This window comes from Pseudophryne corroboree, chromosome 7 (genome assembly GCF_028390025.1).
Source record: "Pseudophryne corroboree isolate aPseCor3 chromosome 7, aPseCor3.hap2, whole genome shotgun sequence".
NCBI lineage: Eukaryota > Metazoa > Chordata > Amphibia > Anura > Myobatrachidae > Pseudophryne > Pseudophryne corroboree.
Window position 1 is genome coordinate 387,505,746 of NC_086450.1, and position 15,996 is coordinate 387,521,741.

The 15,996-nt window shown below is 48.5% G+C and overlaps 1 protein-coding gene across 1 annotated transcript in view; it reads left to right on the top strand.

The window, feature by feature from the left end:
• The first annotated feature begins 1,543 nt into the window (after window positions 1–1,543).
• MAFK (MAF bZIP transcription factor K) overlaps window positions 1,544–15,996 on the top strand; it is a 72,528-nt gene continuing 58,075 nt past the window's right edge. Inside the window, exon 1 of the mRNA XM_063934594.1 lies at window positions 1,544–1,815. Within this exon, the coding sequence (XP_063790664.1) occupies window positions 1,638–1,815 (178 nt within the window). The 5' untranslated portion in view covers window positions 1,544–1,637. The remainder of the gene's footprint in view (window positions 1,816–15,996) is intronic.

Below are 15,996 nucleotides of genomic sequence, written 5' to 3' on the forward strand. Positions count from 1 at the left end.
TACCCCATAGTATCCCTGCACCACATCAGAAAGTAACAGCAGTTTAAATGGTAACAGAACACAGGTATTCACCTTTACAGGATAGGAGGGGACAGAACAAGGTTATAAGGTGGTGTTTGGTATCCAGCTGAAGGGTATTTAAAGGGTAACATTCCAGTGTTGGTTTGAGAAAGATTGCATGTTCCTGCGGATAGTTATGTGCAGGAGCAGAATATAGATATAAACTGTATTTACTGTACATTATGTATGCGGCGTGAATCCAGAGGAGACCACCCACAAGAGCAGATGGAAAATACATCGCCTACCTATTCAAACCGACCTATGACCTCTCCTGTACTGTAAATGACCATCCCTGTGTCCAATGGACAAAGAGATTACAGTATCCATCGTGTTATGTTTTGGATGAAGTGTATAAAGAGAGCCTGCAGCAGGCCTGGTCAGACACAAGACTCACAACGTTATCTATCAGATGACGGAGGACCAGACTGGGTAGCGCGGCGAATCCACTCACGTATGTAACATTGACTGTAGCCATTTACTCTGTTATATTGTATTGTATTGTTTGTATTGTAACCCCCTTTCAGCAATAATACGCTGTGGTGTCGGAACCCAGCGGTAAATTACAAACCAGTGTTGTGTCTTCCTTTCCCTGCTAAGGTTTAAAGGTGAATTGCTATCGCATTGCATTGCTGTATAAGGTTTAAAGTGTATTAGTAACGCATCACATTGCTGTATAAGGTTTAAAGTGTGTTCATTGGGTGTGTACGCGCTGTGTGTACTTTGTACCGTCAGCGCGGCATTTGTACAAAGTACGTAGAGTGTGTATTAAGTACAGCGTCCGCAGCGGCTCCATGGTAAAGTGTATTTAAGGTGTGTTTAAGGTATAGCTTTCATTCCTGCATATAAAACGGAATTATCAGTAATATGAATTGGTATTATTTTGTGGCCACACCCCTTCTCCATGAGGCCACGCCTCTATATTTTTCACGTGCGCCTGCGGCGCACACTGCCCCTATTTTACATAAAGGGGGGGGGGGGGGTGCCGATGCAGTTTCTTACACACAGCGCCAAAATGTCTAGTTACAGCACTGGTCAGCATACTGACTTCCAGCATCCCGGCCGCTGGGATTTCATCACAAATCCAGCACAGTGGATAGATTTTGCAGTTACTGGTACTTTTTGGGCTGATGTTACCAACACAAGTAGCCACGTGCCTCCCCTAGGCACTTGCCTCAACTGCCTAATGGGAAAGTCACCACTGATGGGTAGGGGTGCCACCTCATCCCTTTAATTCTGGACATATATTAATTACACAGGTTCTGTGACTGATTAAAACCAGGTGAAATGGAGTCTTGAAGTCAGCCAGCCACAGAACCTGTGTAATTAATATGTGTCTCCAGAACAAAAGAGATGAGATGGCAACCCTACTGATGGGCCCACAAAGTTCTGGTTACACACCTGCCACTACTAATCACATTAAAATCAGACACCTGCTTCGCACACATTAGTATGATGTTAGTGAACAGCTCCCTCCATTGGGGTGAACAGCGAGAGGCACCTGCTCAGGACCCCCAGCGCCGTCACGTGACGGCCGTCCTCCGCTGCCCCTTTCCAGCCACAAGGTGTCACTTGAATGAATGAGAAATGCGGGGGTCCGTGACGCTATGCTGACGTCAGCAGTGACGCCAGACACCCGGAAGCGGAGTGCGCTCAGTGGAGCTGCGGGCGGCGGCGGTGGTTGTTGTTGTTGGCGGAAGTCCCAGGTGCGTCCCCGGCACCGCGTCCATCCACGCGCAGCCCACCGCGGTACGGCAGGTAAGCCCGAGCGGGGACCGGCGGGTGATCTCGGGGCCAGTCAGGTGACTGTGACTGGGGTTAGCGGCCAGGGGTCGGGGGTCCCCTGGCGAGCAGGCCCCAGGCCTCGTTACGCCCAGCACCGGGGTCCGACACACGTGTCTACGCGTCCTGTGACGTAGCGACATATGTCACATACCGGAACGCATTAGGGTCCTGTCACTGTCCGGTGGTGGAAGGCCCAGCATGCCCTAACAGCAGCAATGGAACAGAGCATGCTTGTGGTTGCACAGCTGCCGGACAGCCAGGTGGCTTTCAGTGACCAGAGCTTGCTGCAGATACCATGTACTGGCCACTTTATGGAGTCTATTTACTAAGATTTGGATGGAGATATAGTGGATGGTGATAAAGTACCAGCCAATCAGCTCCTAGCTGCCATGTCACAGGCTGGGTTTGAAAAATGACAGGAGCTGATTGGCTGGTACTTTATCACCATCCACTTTATCTCCATCCAAGACATAGTAAATAGACCCCTAGGCTATATAGCCATTACCAGCCCCAGGAGTCTGGGAAATCGGCACAACGGAGTGTCCAGTAATGGTTATTAAAAGCCCTTTTCCACCTAAAACGCGGGTCGCAGCCGGGAGCCTGACACGGGTGCTACCCGGCTGCGACCAATGTCAACCCCCTTTCCTATTGCAATCATCATCCCGTCATATTGCCGGGCTGGTGACGCTGTCGGTGACCCTGTGGGGGCGGTGCTGGGAGATCACATGATCTCCCAGCGCCGCCCTTCCATACACTGTGAACGGGAGCGACCCGGCTCCCGTTTACACAGCACAACTTACCAGGTTTAACACGTGTTGAACTAACAAACTACAAGAGTTGTAATACCGAGTCACTCGACCCGGATTATTCCAACTCGGACCTTTTACACCAGCAAGCAACACGGGCTATGCGCTTTCATGTGCAATAACCCGTGTTATATGCTGGTTTGTGTAAAAGGGGTATAAAGGATTGCATTTTGTTTTCAAACAGGAACAGCAGATAATTGTCTGTCAAGGAATGAATGTAATAATGATTCTAGTAATATATACTACAACCTGAAAACACTGTTGATCACAGCAAAATAGTACACAGTCCTTTGCTGGGTTGCTAACTATTGTGCTGAGATAATGTTTTTCCTCTTTCTCCACTCTATTGTCTCCCTTTTTCTCTTCTCTCTCTCCTTCGCTTGCCCTCTCTCTCTTACCATTACTCCCTCTTTAGGTACCTGTGTGTAAATATTCTTATTATTTGGAGTGTAAGTGGTTATACACACCTATTGTATAAACACAATCTGCATACATTTAAGTAGTTGTGTGTGCGTTTGGGGAATGACTGCTTATCCCTGACACTTCCTGCTGTACAAGTTAAATATTATAGTGCTCAGTTTGTGGTGCGAGATAGAGAAGCACATCTGTACTATATCTCACATCAGTGGAGGAAAACGAAAAGGGTCAGCCATCAACCATTGATCATAACAATCTGTTGACGTTCCAGTGGTTCTCCACCATCGATGATGCAGAGCCCGCAGCGCGGTTAGTAAAAAATCAGCGATGATCATCGGTGGGGGGAACCATCGCTGCTTCTCCTGTCGATGGCTTTATGCCATTGAGGTTAACCACCAATGGTACCATAGTTGGCTAACCCACTGATGGCTATTCCTAACTACAATCTGACTGGTGACACCTAGTCCCTGTTCTTGCTTTCTCCGGCGGGGTTAGGGCATGCTGTGTCATACAGACAGCCAATGAGGATTGGGATGAGACTGGGCCTCCCTCCAGATCTCTAGTTGAATTTCACAAGATGCATGCCTTACGTCATTATATAATGTATAGTAAAGATTTTTAAATTTGAAATAAAAAATAATTCTCTACAACTGTGTGTACTTCCGGTCTAATTCGTTCTTGTATCTAGGTACGGCCATCAGAAGGGCTCCATTAGGTAATTGTGCTTTTGCTGCCTTCAGAACATGCCTTGCGTTGCAATGTAACTGTCGCCTGTTAACAAAGGTTTAACCATCAATGGAATACTTGTTTGCATGCACAGTGGACAGTTGTAGTTTTTGCATGTGCAAAGGAGCACGTCTAAGGTGACAGCTTCTGCTTCCTGGTGTACACAGCAAGAGTGACTTTGGCACTGGCAGCCATCAGAAAGAAGCATGTGATGGTGGGAACCACTGAAATCAGCAGCACTGAATGGTAAAGGCATCATAACAGAAACATTGATGGCTGCCAACCATCCGTTTATTATGGCTACACCTAATTGTATCTATTTTGTGACTTCTGTAATAGAATATAGCATATATAAGTTCCAGGGCTGCCCTGTCAATTTTAAGTAGTATATTATTTGTGGCTCCAAGTAGTATCATTCCTTATAGCAGTGGTTCTCAAACTGTGTGCCGTGGCACCCTGGGGTGCCTCAGGACACTTGCAGGGGTGCCTGGGTTGGTGGTCCAGGACCAATTCAAATTATTTATTGTTAATGTAATAGGCAAAACCAGTGCTGGTGGCTGTCGGTCATGAAATATGTAGACAAACGGAAGCAAATCTTGTCCTTTGCCACACAATTAAACCTAAGGGTGACATATAAACACAATTTACTTAATTTAATATTTCTTTCTAAATTTCTCAGTAAAAAAACTTTTGGCCTAGGGTTGGCGTGAAAATTTTTTGGATACTCTAGGGCGCCGTGATTCAAAAAAGTTTGGGAACCACTGCCTTATAGTGAAAGTTCTGAGAATATTGGCATTTAAGTATATCTGAAGTAATATATATATATATATATATATATATTAACACTGTAGGGGTGCAAGGCGCCTCTTCCTGGGGAATATGGCAGCACGCAGCAGCTGAGGAACAACACAAGTCCAGTGTCTGGTACAACTGGCCCCGGCCAGTTTTATTGAAACAGAAAATAAAACAAACACCAAAAGAAAATACCTTGCCTGTCCGGCACTAACTAAACACAAGATGGTCCTAACTATCACTAAACAAAAAAACAGAGTTCTCCAGTAAACACTGTATAGCTCACTTGCATCAGGAAACGTGTTTCTCTCACACAGATCCCTCCAGTCTTCCCAGGCAGACTCTCTTACTAATCAGGCTAGCAGCCCTATAACACTCTTAAGGCCCGTACACACTGGTCGATGTATCGGCCGTTCTCTTGAACGGCCGATACATCGCGGGACCGTCGGCCAGTGTGTACGGGCGATACGTCTGTGAACTCCGTCGTTCACAGACGTATCGCGTCGGCCGCGCAGCACAGCCGACAGCCAATATATCTAACGATATATTGGCGCGTCGCTGTGTGTGTACGGGGCGGTCGGCCGACCGCCCGTACACATGCTGCGGCGGCCGGCGGTGATTGACAGATGAACTGGGCGAGCGCCCGCCCGCCCAATTCATGACGTCAGTCCCCCGACGGATCGGGCAGTGTGTATGCACAGCACACTGCCCGATCCGTACATAGATATATCTGCAGATCAATTGATCTGCAGATATATCTAATAGTGTGTACCCACCTTTACACAGCTGAATCACTGATTAGCCCTCTGTGAGGCCAAAGACCCGAACTGGGCCCAATGTCTAGAACTCGCCTTATCTTTCTCTCAGAGCCTTTACCCAGCTTTTTCGACAAACTGAAAAGGTTCTGACAAAACAAAAGCATTTTTTCCTAGAAGTTTCCATTTTCTAAAACATGTAAGACAAGAACCTGGGACAAACATACCTGCCCTCAAACACTATCCCAGTGTTCTTGTCACAATATATATATATATATATATATATATATATATATATATATATATATATATATTTAAATTGCAGCTTCTGCATGGGGTTTTCCATCATAAGTAAACCCTCCACGTTAATCACTATACTTTTTCATATGTGCCTTGAATTTCTATGGCTATTCCTTCATTAGATTGTCCGTTACAGGGGAAATGCTGTAGCTTGTGAGATGGTGGCATCAGCACGAATGTTGCAAGTCTGCTTAATTTAAAAAAAAAATCTATATTATTTTTTTTTCAGCAGTAATTTAAACAGTAAACCCAAGCTGTCCATGTCTGTTAAATTATTGCTGCTTTAAAAAAACTGGTGAAAGTATTTTTCAGCTTTCTTGTAGGAAAGACTTGTAAGCCACTCTTTGGCATAAATATCCAATCAGAGTAACAGGGCATCTGGGGTGGTTTCCCTGCGGTCCCCATTATGTACTGTAGCTACACCACCAGCATGAAGGGGTCACTGGGGCATATGTGAGCTGGGGTTTCTGGGTGGTATAATGTGAGCTAGGGGCATCACAATTGCCTAAGACATTTGTGGTACTAGGACTATTTCCACATTATACTAATTACATTTCTCTGACGTCCTAGTGGATGCTGGGGACTCCGTAAGGACCATGGGGAATAGCGGCCCTGCAGGAGACTGGGCACAGCTAAGAAAGATTTAGGACTACCTGGTGTGCACTGGCTCCTCCCACTATGACCCTCCTCCAGACCCCAGTTAGAATCCTGTGCCCGGCTGAGCTGGATGCACACTAGGGGCTCTCCTGAGCTCCTAGAGAGAAAGTATATTTCTCTGACGTCCTAGTGGATGCTGGGAACTCCGAAAGGACCATGGGGAATAGCGGCTCCGCAGGAGACTGGGCACAAAAGTAAAAGCTTTAAGACTAGCTGGTGTGCACTGGCTCCTCCCCCTATGACCCTCCTCCAAGCCTCAGTTAGATTTTTGTGCCCGAACGAGAAGGGTGCAATCTGGGTGGCTCTCCTGAGCTGCTTAGAGTAAAAGTTTAAATTAGGTTTTTTATTTTCAGTGAGTCCTGCTGGCACTACTCAGCTTGTGCCTGTCCAGACGTCTCATAGGCCGTCAGGGGCTCTAAAGCGCCCGTTACCTCAGATGGCAGATATAGACGCCGACACGGATACTGACTCCAGTGTCGACGGTGAAGAGACAAATGTGACTTCCAGTAGGGCCACATGTTACATGATTGAGGCAATGAAAAATGTTTTACACATTTCTGATAATACAAGTACCACCAAAAAGGGGTATTATGTTCGGTGAGGAAAAACTACCTGTAGTTTTCCTGAATCTGAGAAATTAAATGAGGTGTGTGATGATGCGTGGGTTTCCCCCGATAACAACTGATGATTTCTAAAATGTTATTGGCATTATATCCTTTCCCGCAGAGGTTAGGGTGCGTTGGGAAACACCCCCTAGGGTGGATAAAGCGCTCACACGCTTGTAAGGGCTCTACCCTCTCCTGAGATGGCCGCCCTTAAGGATCCTGCTGATAGAAAGCAGGAGGGTATCCTAAAATGTATTTACACACATACTGGTGTTATACTGCGACCAGCAATCGCCTCAGCCTGGATGTGCAGTGCTGGGTTGGCGTGGTCGGATTCCCTGACTGAAAATATTGATACCCTAGATAGGGACAGTATATTATTGCCTATAGAGCATTTAAAAGATGCATTTCTATATATGCGTGATGCACAGCGGAATATTTGCCGACTGGCATCAAGTCTAAGTGCGTTGTCCATTTCTACCAGTAGAGGGTTATGGACACGACAGTGGTCAGGTGATGCGGATTTCAAACGGCATTTGGAAGTATTGCCTTATTAAGGAGAGGAGTTATTTGGGGTCGGTCTTTCAGACCTGGTGGCCACGGCAACAGCTGGGAAATACACGTTTGTACCCCAGGTCGCCTCTCAACATGAGAAGACGCCGTATTATCAGGCGCAGTCTTTTCGTGGACAAGCGGGCAAAAGGTTCCTCATTTCTGCCCCGTGACAGAGGGAGAGGAAAAAGGCTGCAGAAATCAGCCAGTTCCCAGGAACAGAAACCCTTTCCCGCCTCTGCCAAGCCCTCAGTATGACGCTGGGGCTTTACAAGCAGAATCAGGCACGGTGGGGGCCCGTCTCAATGAATTTCAGCGCGCAGTGGGCTCACTCGCAAGTAGACCCCTGGATCCTTCAGGTGATATCTCAGGGGTACAAATTGGAATTCGAGACGTCTCCCCCTCGCCGTTTCCTAAAGTCGGCTTTACCGATGTCTCCTTCTGACAGGGAGACAGTTTTGGAAGCCATTCACAAGCTGTATTCCCAGCAGGTGATAATCAAGGTACCCCTCCTGCAACAGGGAACGGGGTATTATTCCACACTGTTGTGGTACCGAAGCCGGACGGCTCGGTGAGACCGATTCTAAATCTAAAATCTTTGAACACTTACATACAGAGGTTCAAATTCAAGATTGAGTCACTCAGAGCAGTGATTGCGAACCTGGAAGAAGGGGACTACATGATGTCTCGGGACATCAAGGATGCTTACCTTCATGTCCAAATTTACCCTTCTCACCAAGGGTACCTCAGGTTTATGGTACAGAACTGTCACTATCAGTTCAGACGCTGCCGTATGGATGGTCCACGGCACCCCGGGTCTTTACCAAGGTAATGGCCGAAATGATGATATTCCTTCGAAGGAAGGGAATTTTAGTTATCCCTTACTTGGACGATTCCCTGATAAGGGTAAGATCCAGGGAACAGTTGGAGGTCGGTGTAGCACTATCTCAGGTAGTGTTGCTGCAGCACGATTGGATTCTCAATATTCCAAAATCGCAGCTGGTTCCGACAACTCGTCTTCTGTTCCTAGGGATGATCCTGGACACAGTCCAGAAAAAGGTGTTTCTCCCGGAGGAGAAAGCCAGGGAGTTATCCGAGCTAGTCAGGAACCTCCTAAAACCGAGCCAAGTCTTAGTGCATCAATGCACAAGGGTTCTGGGTAAAATGGTGGCTTCCTACGAAGCAATCCCATTCGGCAGATTCCACGCAAGAACTTTCCAGTGGGACCTGCTGGACAAATGGTCCGGGTCGCATCTTCAGATGCATCAGCGGATAACCCTGTCACCAAGAACAAGGGTGTCCCTCCTGTGGTGGTTGCAGAGTGCTCATCTTCTAGAGGGCCGCAGATTCGGCATTCAGGACTGGGTCCTGGTGACCACGGATGCCAGCCTGCGAGGCTGGGGAGCAGTCACACAGGGAAGGAATTTCCAGGGCTTATGGTCAAGCCTGGAGACATCACTTCACATAAATATCCTGAAGCTAAGGGCCATTTACAATGCTCTAAGCTTAGCAAGACCTCTGCTTCAAGGTCAGCCGGTGTTGATCCAGTCGGACAACATCACGGCAGTCACCCACGTAAACAGACAGGGTGGCACAAGAAGCAGGAGGGCAATGGCAGAAGCTGCAAGGATTCTTCGCTGGGCGGAAAATCATGTGATAGCACTGTCAGCAATTCCAGGAGTGGACAACTGGGAAGCAGACTTCCTCAGCAGACACGACCTCCACCTGGGAGAGTGGGGACTTCACCCAGAAATCTTCCACATGATTATAAACCGTTGGGAAAAACTCGACAGGTATTGCGCCAGGTCAAGGGACCCTCAGGCAATAGCTGTAGACGCTCTGGTAACACCGTGGGTGTACCAGTCAGTGTATGTGTTCCCTCATCTGCCTCTCATACCCAAGGTACTGAGATTGATAAGATGGAGAGGAGTAAGCACTATATTCGTGGCTCCGGATTGGCCAAGAAGGACTTGGTAACCGGAACTTCAAAAGATGCTCACGGAGGATCCGTGGCCTCTACCTCTAAGAAGGGACCTGCTTCAGCAAGGACCCTGTCTGTTCCAAGACTTACCGCGACTGCATTTGACGGCATGGCGGTTGAACGCCGGATCCTGAAGGAAAAAAGTGGTCATGCTGTTGGCCCTGGCCTGAGCCAGGCGCGTGTCAGAATTGGCGGCTTTATCTTGTAAAAGCCCTTATCTGATTTTCCATTCGGACAGGGCGGAATTGAGGACTCGTCCTCAGTTTCTCCCTAAGGTGGTTTCAGCGTTTCACCTGAACCAACCTATTGTGGTGCCTGCGGCTACTAGGGACTTGGAGGACTCCAAGTTGCTAGACGTTGTCAGGGCCCTGAAAATATATGTTTCCAGGACGGCTGGAGTCAGAAAATCTGACTCGCTGTTTATCCTGTATGCACCCAACAAGCTGGGTGCTCCTGCTTCTAAGCAGACTATTGCTCGTTGGAATTGTAGTACAATTCAGCTTGCACATTCTGTGGCAGGCCTGCCACAGCCAAAAATCTGTAAATGCCCACTCCACAAGGAAGATGGGCTCATCTTGGGCGGCTGCCCGAGGGGTCTCGGCTTTACAACTTTGCCGAGCAGCTACTTGGTCAGGAGCAAATACGTTTGTAAAATTCTACAAAATTGATACCCTGGCTGAGGAGGACCTGGAGTTCTCTCATTTGGTGCTGCAGAGTCATCCGCACTCTCCCGCCTGTTTGGGAGCTTTGGTATAATCCCCATGGTCCTTTCGGAGTTCCCAGCATCCACTAGGACGTCAGAGAAAATAAGAATTTACTTACCGATAATTCTATTTCTCATAGTCCGTAGTGGATGCTGGGCGCCCATCCCAAGTGCGGATTGTCTGCAATACTTGTACATAGTTACAAAAATCGGGTTATTATTGTTGTGAGCCATCTTTTCAGAGGCTCCTCTGTTATCATGCTGTTAACTGGGTTCAGATCACAGGTTGTACGGTGTGATTGGTGTGGCTGGTATGAGTCTTACCCGGGATTCAAAATCCTTCCTTATTGTGTACGCTCGTCCGGGCACAGTATCCTAACTGAGGCTTGGAGGAGGGTCATAGGGGGAGGAGCCAGTGCACACCAGCTAGTCTTAAAGCTTTTACTTTTGTGCCCAGTCTCCTGCGGAGCCGCTATTCCCCATGGTCCTTTCGGAGTTCCCAGCATCCACTACGGACTATGAGAAATAGAATTATCGGTAAGTAAATTCTTATTTTTAGGTTTTTTATTTTACAGTGAGATCTGCTGGCAACAGACTCACTGCAGTGAGGGACTAAGGGGAGAAGAAGCGAACCTACCTAACTGGTGGTAGCTTGGGCTTCTTAGGCTACTGGACACCATTAGCTCCAGAGGGATCGACCGCATGGAACCGGCCATTGATGTTCGGTCCCAGAGCCGCGCCGCCGGCCCCCTTACAGAGCCAGAAGCAAGAAGAGTCCGGAAAATCGGCGGCAGAAGACATCAGTCTTCACCAAGGTAGCGCACAGCACTGCAGCTGTGCGCCATTGCTCCTCATACACACTTCACACTCCGGTCACTGAGGGTGCAGGGCGCTGGGGGGGGGGCGCCCTGAGCAGCAATAAAAACACCTTGGCTGGCAAATATATCACAATATATAGCCCCAGAGGCTATATATGTGATAAATACCCCTGCCAGAATCCACTAAAAAGTGGGAGAAAAGTCAGCTGAAAAAGGGGCGGAGCTATCTCCCTCAGCACACTGGCGCCATTTCTCCCTCACAGCTCCGCTGGAAGGAAGCTCCCTGGCTCTCCCCTGCAGTCTACATTACAGAAAGGGTAAAAAAAGAGAGGGGGGGGCACTAAATTTAGGCGCAATATACATATAGCAGCTATAAGGGGATATAATTTAGTTAATCCCTGTATTATATAGTGCTCTGGTGTGTGCTGGCATACTCTCTCTCTGTCTCCCCAAAGGGCTTTGTGGGGTCCTGTCTTCTGTCAGAGCATTCCCTGTGTGTGTGCGGTGTGTCGGTACGGTTGTGTCGACATGTTTGAGGAGGCTTATGTGGAGGAGGAGCAGGTGCCTATAAATGTGTTGTCACCCCCTGCGGGGCAGACACCTGAGTGGATGGACTTGTGGAAGGAATTACGCAAAAGTGTCGACTCCTTACATAAAAAATTTGACGACATGCCAAATGCGGGGCAGCCGGCTTCTCAGCCCGTGCCTGCCCAGACGTCTCAAAGGCCATCAGGGGCTCTAAAACGCCCGCTACCTCAGATGGCAGACACAGATGTCGACACGGATACTGATACCAGTGTCGACGACGAAGAGACTAATGTAATGTCCAATAGGGCCACTCGTTCTATGATTGAGGAAATGAAAAATGTTTTACACATTTCTGATGTGACCCCAGGTACCACAAAAAAGGGTATTATGTTTGGGGAGAAAAAACTACCAGTAGTTTTTCCCCCTTCTGAAGAATTAAATGAAGTATGTGAAGTAGCGTGGGCTTCCCCCGATAAAAAATTGGTAATTTCTAAAAAGTTACTATGGCGTACCCTTTCCTGCCAGAGGATAGGTCACGCTGGGAAACACCCCCTAGGGTGGATAAAGCGTTTACACGCTTATCAAAAAAGGTGGCACTACCGTCTCCGGATACGGCCGCCCTAAAGGAACCTGCTGATAGAAAGCAGGAGCATCTCCTGAAGGCTATTTATACGCACACTGGTATTATACTGAGACCAGCTATTGCTTCAGCATGGATGTGCAGTGCTGCAGCTGCGTGGTCGGATTCCCTGTCGGAAAACATTGACACCCTAGACAGGGACACTATATTGCTAAACATAGAGCATATTAAAGACGCTGTCTTATACATGAGAGATGCACAGAGGGATATTTGCCGGCTGGCATCTAAAATAAGTGCACTGTCCATTTCTGCCAGGAGAGGTTTATGGACTCTGCAGTGGACAGGTGATGCAGATTCTAAAAGGCACATGGAAGTTTTGCCTTATAAGGGTGAGGAGTTGTTCGGGGATAGTCTTTCGGACCTAGTTTCCACAGCAACAGCTGGGAAGTCAGCATTATTACCACATGTCCCCTCACAACCAAAGAAAGCACCGTATTATCAGATACAGTCCTTTCGTCCCCAAAAGAACAAGCGGGGTAGAGGCGCGTCCTTTTTGCCCAGAGGCAGAGGTAGGGGAAAAAAGCTGCAGCATACAGCCAGTTCCCAGGAACAAAAGTCCTCCCCCGCTTCTTCTGCTTAGTCCGCCGCATGACGCTGGGGCTCAACAGGCGGAGCCAGGTACGGTGGGGGCCTGTCTCAAAAACTTCAGCAATCAGTGGGCTCGCTCACAAGTAAATCTCTGGATCCTTCAAGTGGTTTCTCGGGGGTACAGGCTGGAATTCGAGACATTTCCCCCCCCGCCGTTTCCTCAAATCTGCCTTGCCAACGACTCCCTCAGACAGGGAGGCTGTGATAGAGGCAATTCACAAGCTGTATTCCCAGCAGGTGATAATCAAGGTGCCCTTACTTCAACAAGGACGGGGTTACTATTCCACAATGTTTGTGGTACCGAAACCGGACGGTTCGGTGAGACCCATTTTGAATTTAAAATCCTTGAACACATATATAAAAAAATTCAAGTTCAAGATGGAATCGCTCAGGGCGGTTATTGCAAGCCTGGAAGAGGGGGATTACATGGTATCTCTGGACATCAAGGATGCTTACCTGCATGTCCCCATTTACCATCCTCACCAGGAGTACCTCAGATTTGTGGTACAGGATTGTCATTACCAATTCCAGACGTTGCCGTTCGGCCTGTCCACGGCACCGAGGGTATTTACCAAGGTAATGGCCGAAATGATGATACTCCTTCGAAAAAAGGGAGTTTTAATTATCCCATACTTGGACGATCTCCTGATAAAGGCGAGGTCCAGAGAGCAGTTGTTGGTCGGCGTAGCGCTATCTCAGGAGGTGCTACACCAGCACGGTTGGATTCTGAATATTCCAAAGTCACAGCTGGTTCCTGCGACACGTCTACTGTTCCTGGGGATGATTCTGGACACAGTCCAGAAAAAAGTGTTTCTCCCAGAGGAGAAAGCCAAGGAGCTGTCATCTCTAGTCAGAGGCCTCCTGAAACCGAAACAGGTGTCGGTGCATCACTGCACGCGAGTCCTGGGAAAAATGGTAGCTTCCTACGAAGCAATTTCTTTCGGCAGGTTCCATGCCAGAACTTTTCAGTGGGACCTGTTGGACCAGTGGTCCGGATCGCATCTTCAAATGCATCGGTTGATAACCCTGTCTCCAAGGACCAGGGTGTCTCTGTTGTGGTGGCTGCAGAGTGCTCATCTCAAAGAGGGCCGCAGATTCGGCATACAGGACTTGGTCCTGGTGACCACGGATGCCAGCCTTCGAGGCTGGGGGGCAGTCACACGGGGAAGAAACTTCCAAGGACTTTGGTCAAGTCAGGAGACTTCCCTACACATAAATGTTCTGGAACTAAGGGCCATTTACAATGCCCTAAGTCAGGCAAAACCCCTGCTTCAAAACCAGCCGGTTCTGATCCAGTCAGACAACATCACGGCAGTCGCCCATGTAAACCGACAGGGCGGCACAAGAAGCAGGACGGCGATGGCAGAAGCCACAAGGATTCTCCGATGGGCGGAAAATCACGTGTTAGCACTGTCAGCAGTGTTCATTCCGGGAGTGGACAACTGGGAAGCAGACTTCCTCAGCAGGCACGACCTCCACCCGGGAGAGTGGGGACTTCATCCAGAAGTTTTCCAAATGATTGTAAACCGTTGGGAAAGGCCACAGGTGGACATGATGGCGTCCCGCCTAAACAAAAAGCTACAAAAGTATTGCGCCAGGTCAAGAGACCCGCAGGCGATAGCTGTGGACGCTCTAGTGACACCGTGGGTGTACCGGTCGGTTTATGTGTTCCCTCCTCTTCCTCTCATACTCAAGGTACTGAGGATAATACGGAGAAGAGGAGTAAGAACTATACTAATTGTTCCGGATTGGCCAAGAAGAGCTTGGTACCCGGAACTTCAAGAAATTATCTCTGAGGACCTATGGCCTCTACCGCTCAGACAAGACCTGCTGCTGCAGGGGCCCTGTCTGTTCCAAGACTTACCGCGGCTGCGTTTGACGGCATGGCGGTTGAACACCGGATCCTGATAGAAAAGGGCATTCCGGAGGAAGTCATTCCTACGCTGATTAAGGCTAGGAAATAAGTAACCGCAAACCATTATCACCGCATATGGCGAAAATATGTTGCGTGGTGTGAGGCCAGGAAGGCCCCAACGGAGGAATTTCAGCTGGGTCGATTTCTGCATTTCCTACAGTCAGGGGTGACTATGGGCCTAAAACTGGGTTCCATTAAGGTCCAGATTTCGGCTTTGTCGATTTTCTTCCAAAAAGAACAGGCTTCACTACCTGAAGTTCAGACTTTTGTTAAGGGAGTGCTGCATATTCAGCCCCCTTTTGTGCCTCCAGTGGCACCTTGGGATCTCAACGTGGTGTTGGGTTTCCTAAAGTCACATTGGTTTGAGCCACTTAAAACCGTGGATTTAAAATATCTCACGTGGAAAGTGGTCATGCTTTTGGCCTTGGCTTCGGCTAGGCGTGTGTCGGAATTGGCGGCTTTATCATGTAAAAGCCCCTATTTGATTTTCCATGTGGATAGGGCAGAATTGAGGACTCGTCCCCAGTTTCTTCCTAAGGTGGTATCAGATTTTCACTTGAACCAACCTATCGTGGTGCCTGCGGCTACTAGGGACTTGGAGGACTCCAAGTTACTGGACGTAGTCAGGGCCTTGAAAATTTATGTTTCCAGGACGGCTGGAGTCAGAAAGACTGACTCGCTATTTATCCTGTATGCACCCAACAAGCTGGGTGCTCCTGCTTCGAAGCAGACTATTGCTCGCTGGATTTGTAGCACAATTCAGCTTGCGCATTCTGCGGCTGGCCTGCCGCAGCCTAAATCTGTAAAAGCCCATTCCACGAGGAAGGTGGGCTCTTCTTGGGCGGCTGCCCGAGGGGTCTCGGCTTTACAACTTTGCCGAGCTGCTACTTGGTCAGGGGCAAACACGTTTGCAAAATTCTACAAATTTGATACCCTGGCTGAGGAGGACCTTGAGTTCTCTCATTCGGTGCTGCAGAGTCATCCGCACTCTCCCGCCCGTTTGGGAGCTTTGGTATAATCCCCATGGTCCTTACGGAGTCCCCAGCATCCACTAGGACGTCAGAGAAAATAAGATTTTACTCACCGGTAAATCTATTTCTCGTAGTCCGTAGTGGATGCTGGGCGCCCGTCCCAAGTGCGGACTGTCTGCAATACTTGTATATAGTTATTGTTACCTAAAAGGGTTATTGTTGAGCCATCTGTTGAGAGGCTCTGTTATGTTCATACTGTTAACTGGGTATAATATCACGAGTTATACGGTGTGATTGGTGTGGCTGGTATGAGTCTTACCCGGGATTCAAAATCCTTCCTTATTGTGTCAGCTCTTCCGGGCACAGTATCCTAACTGAGGTCTGGAGGAGGGTCATAGTG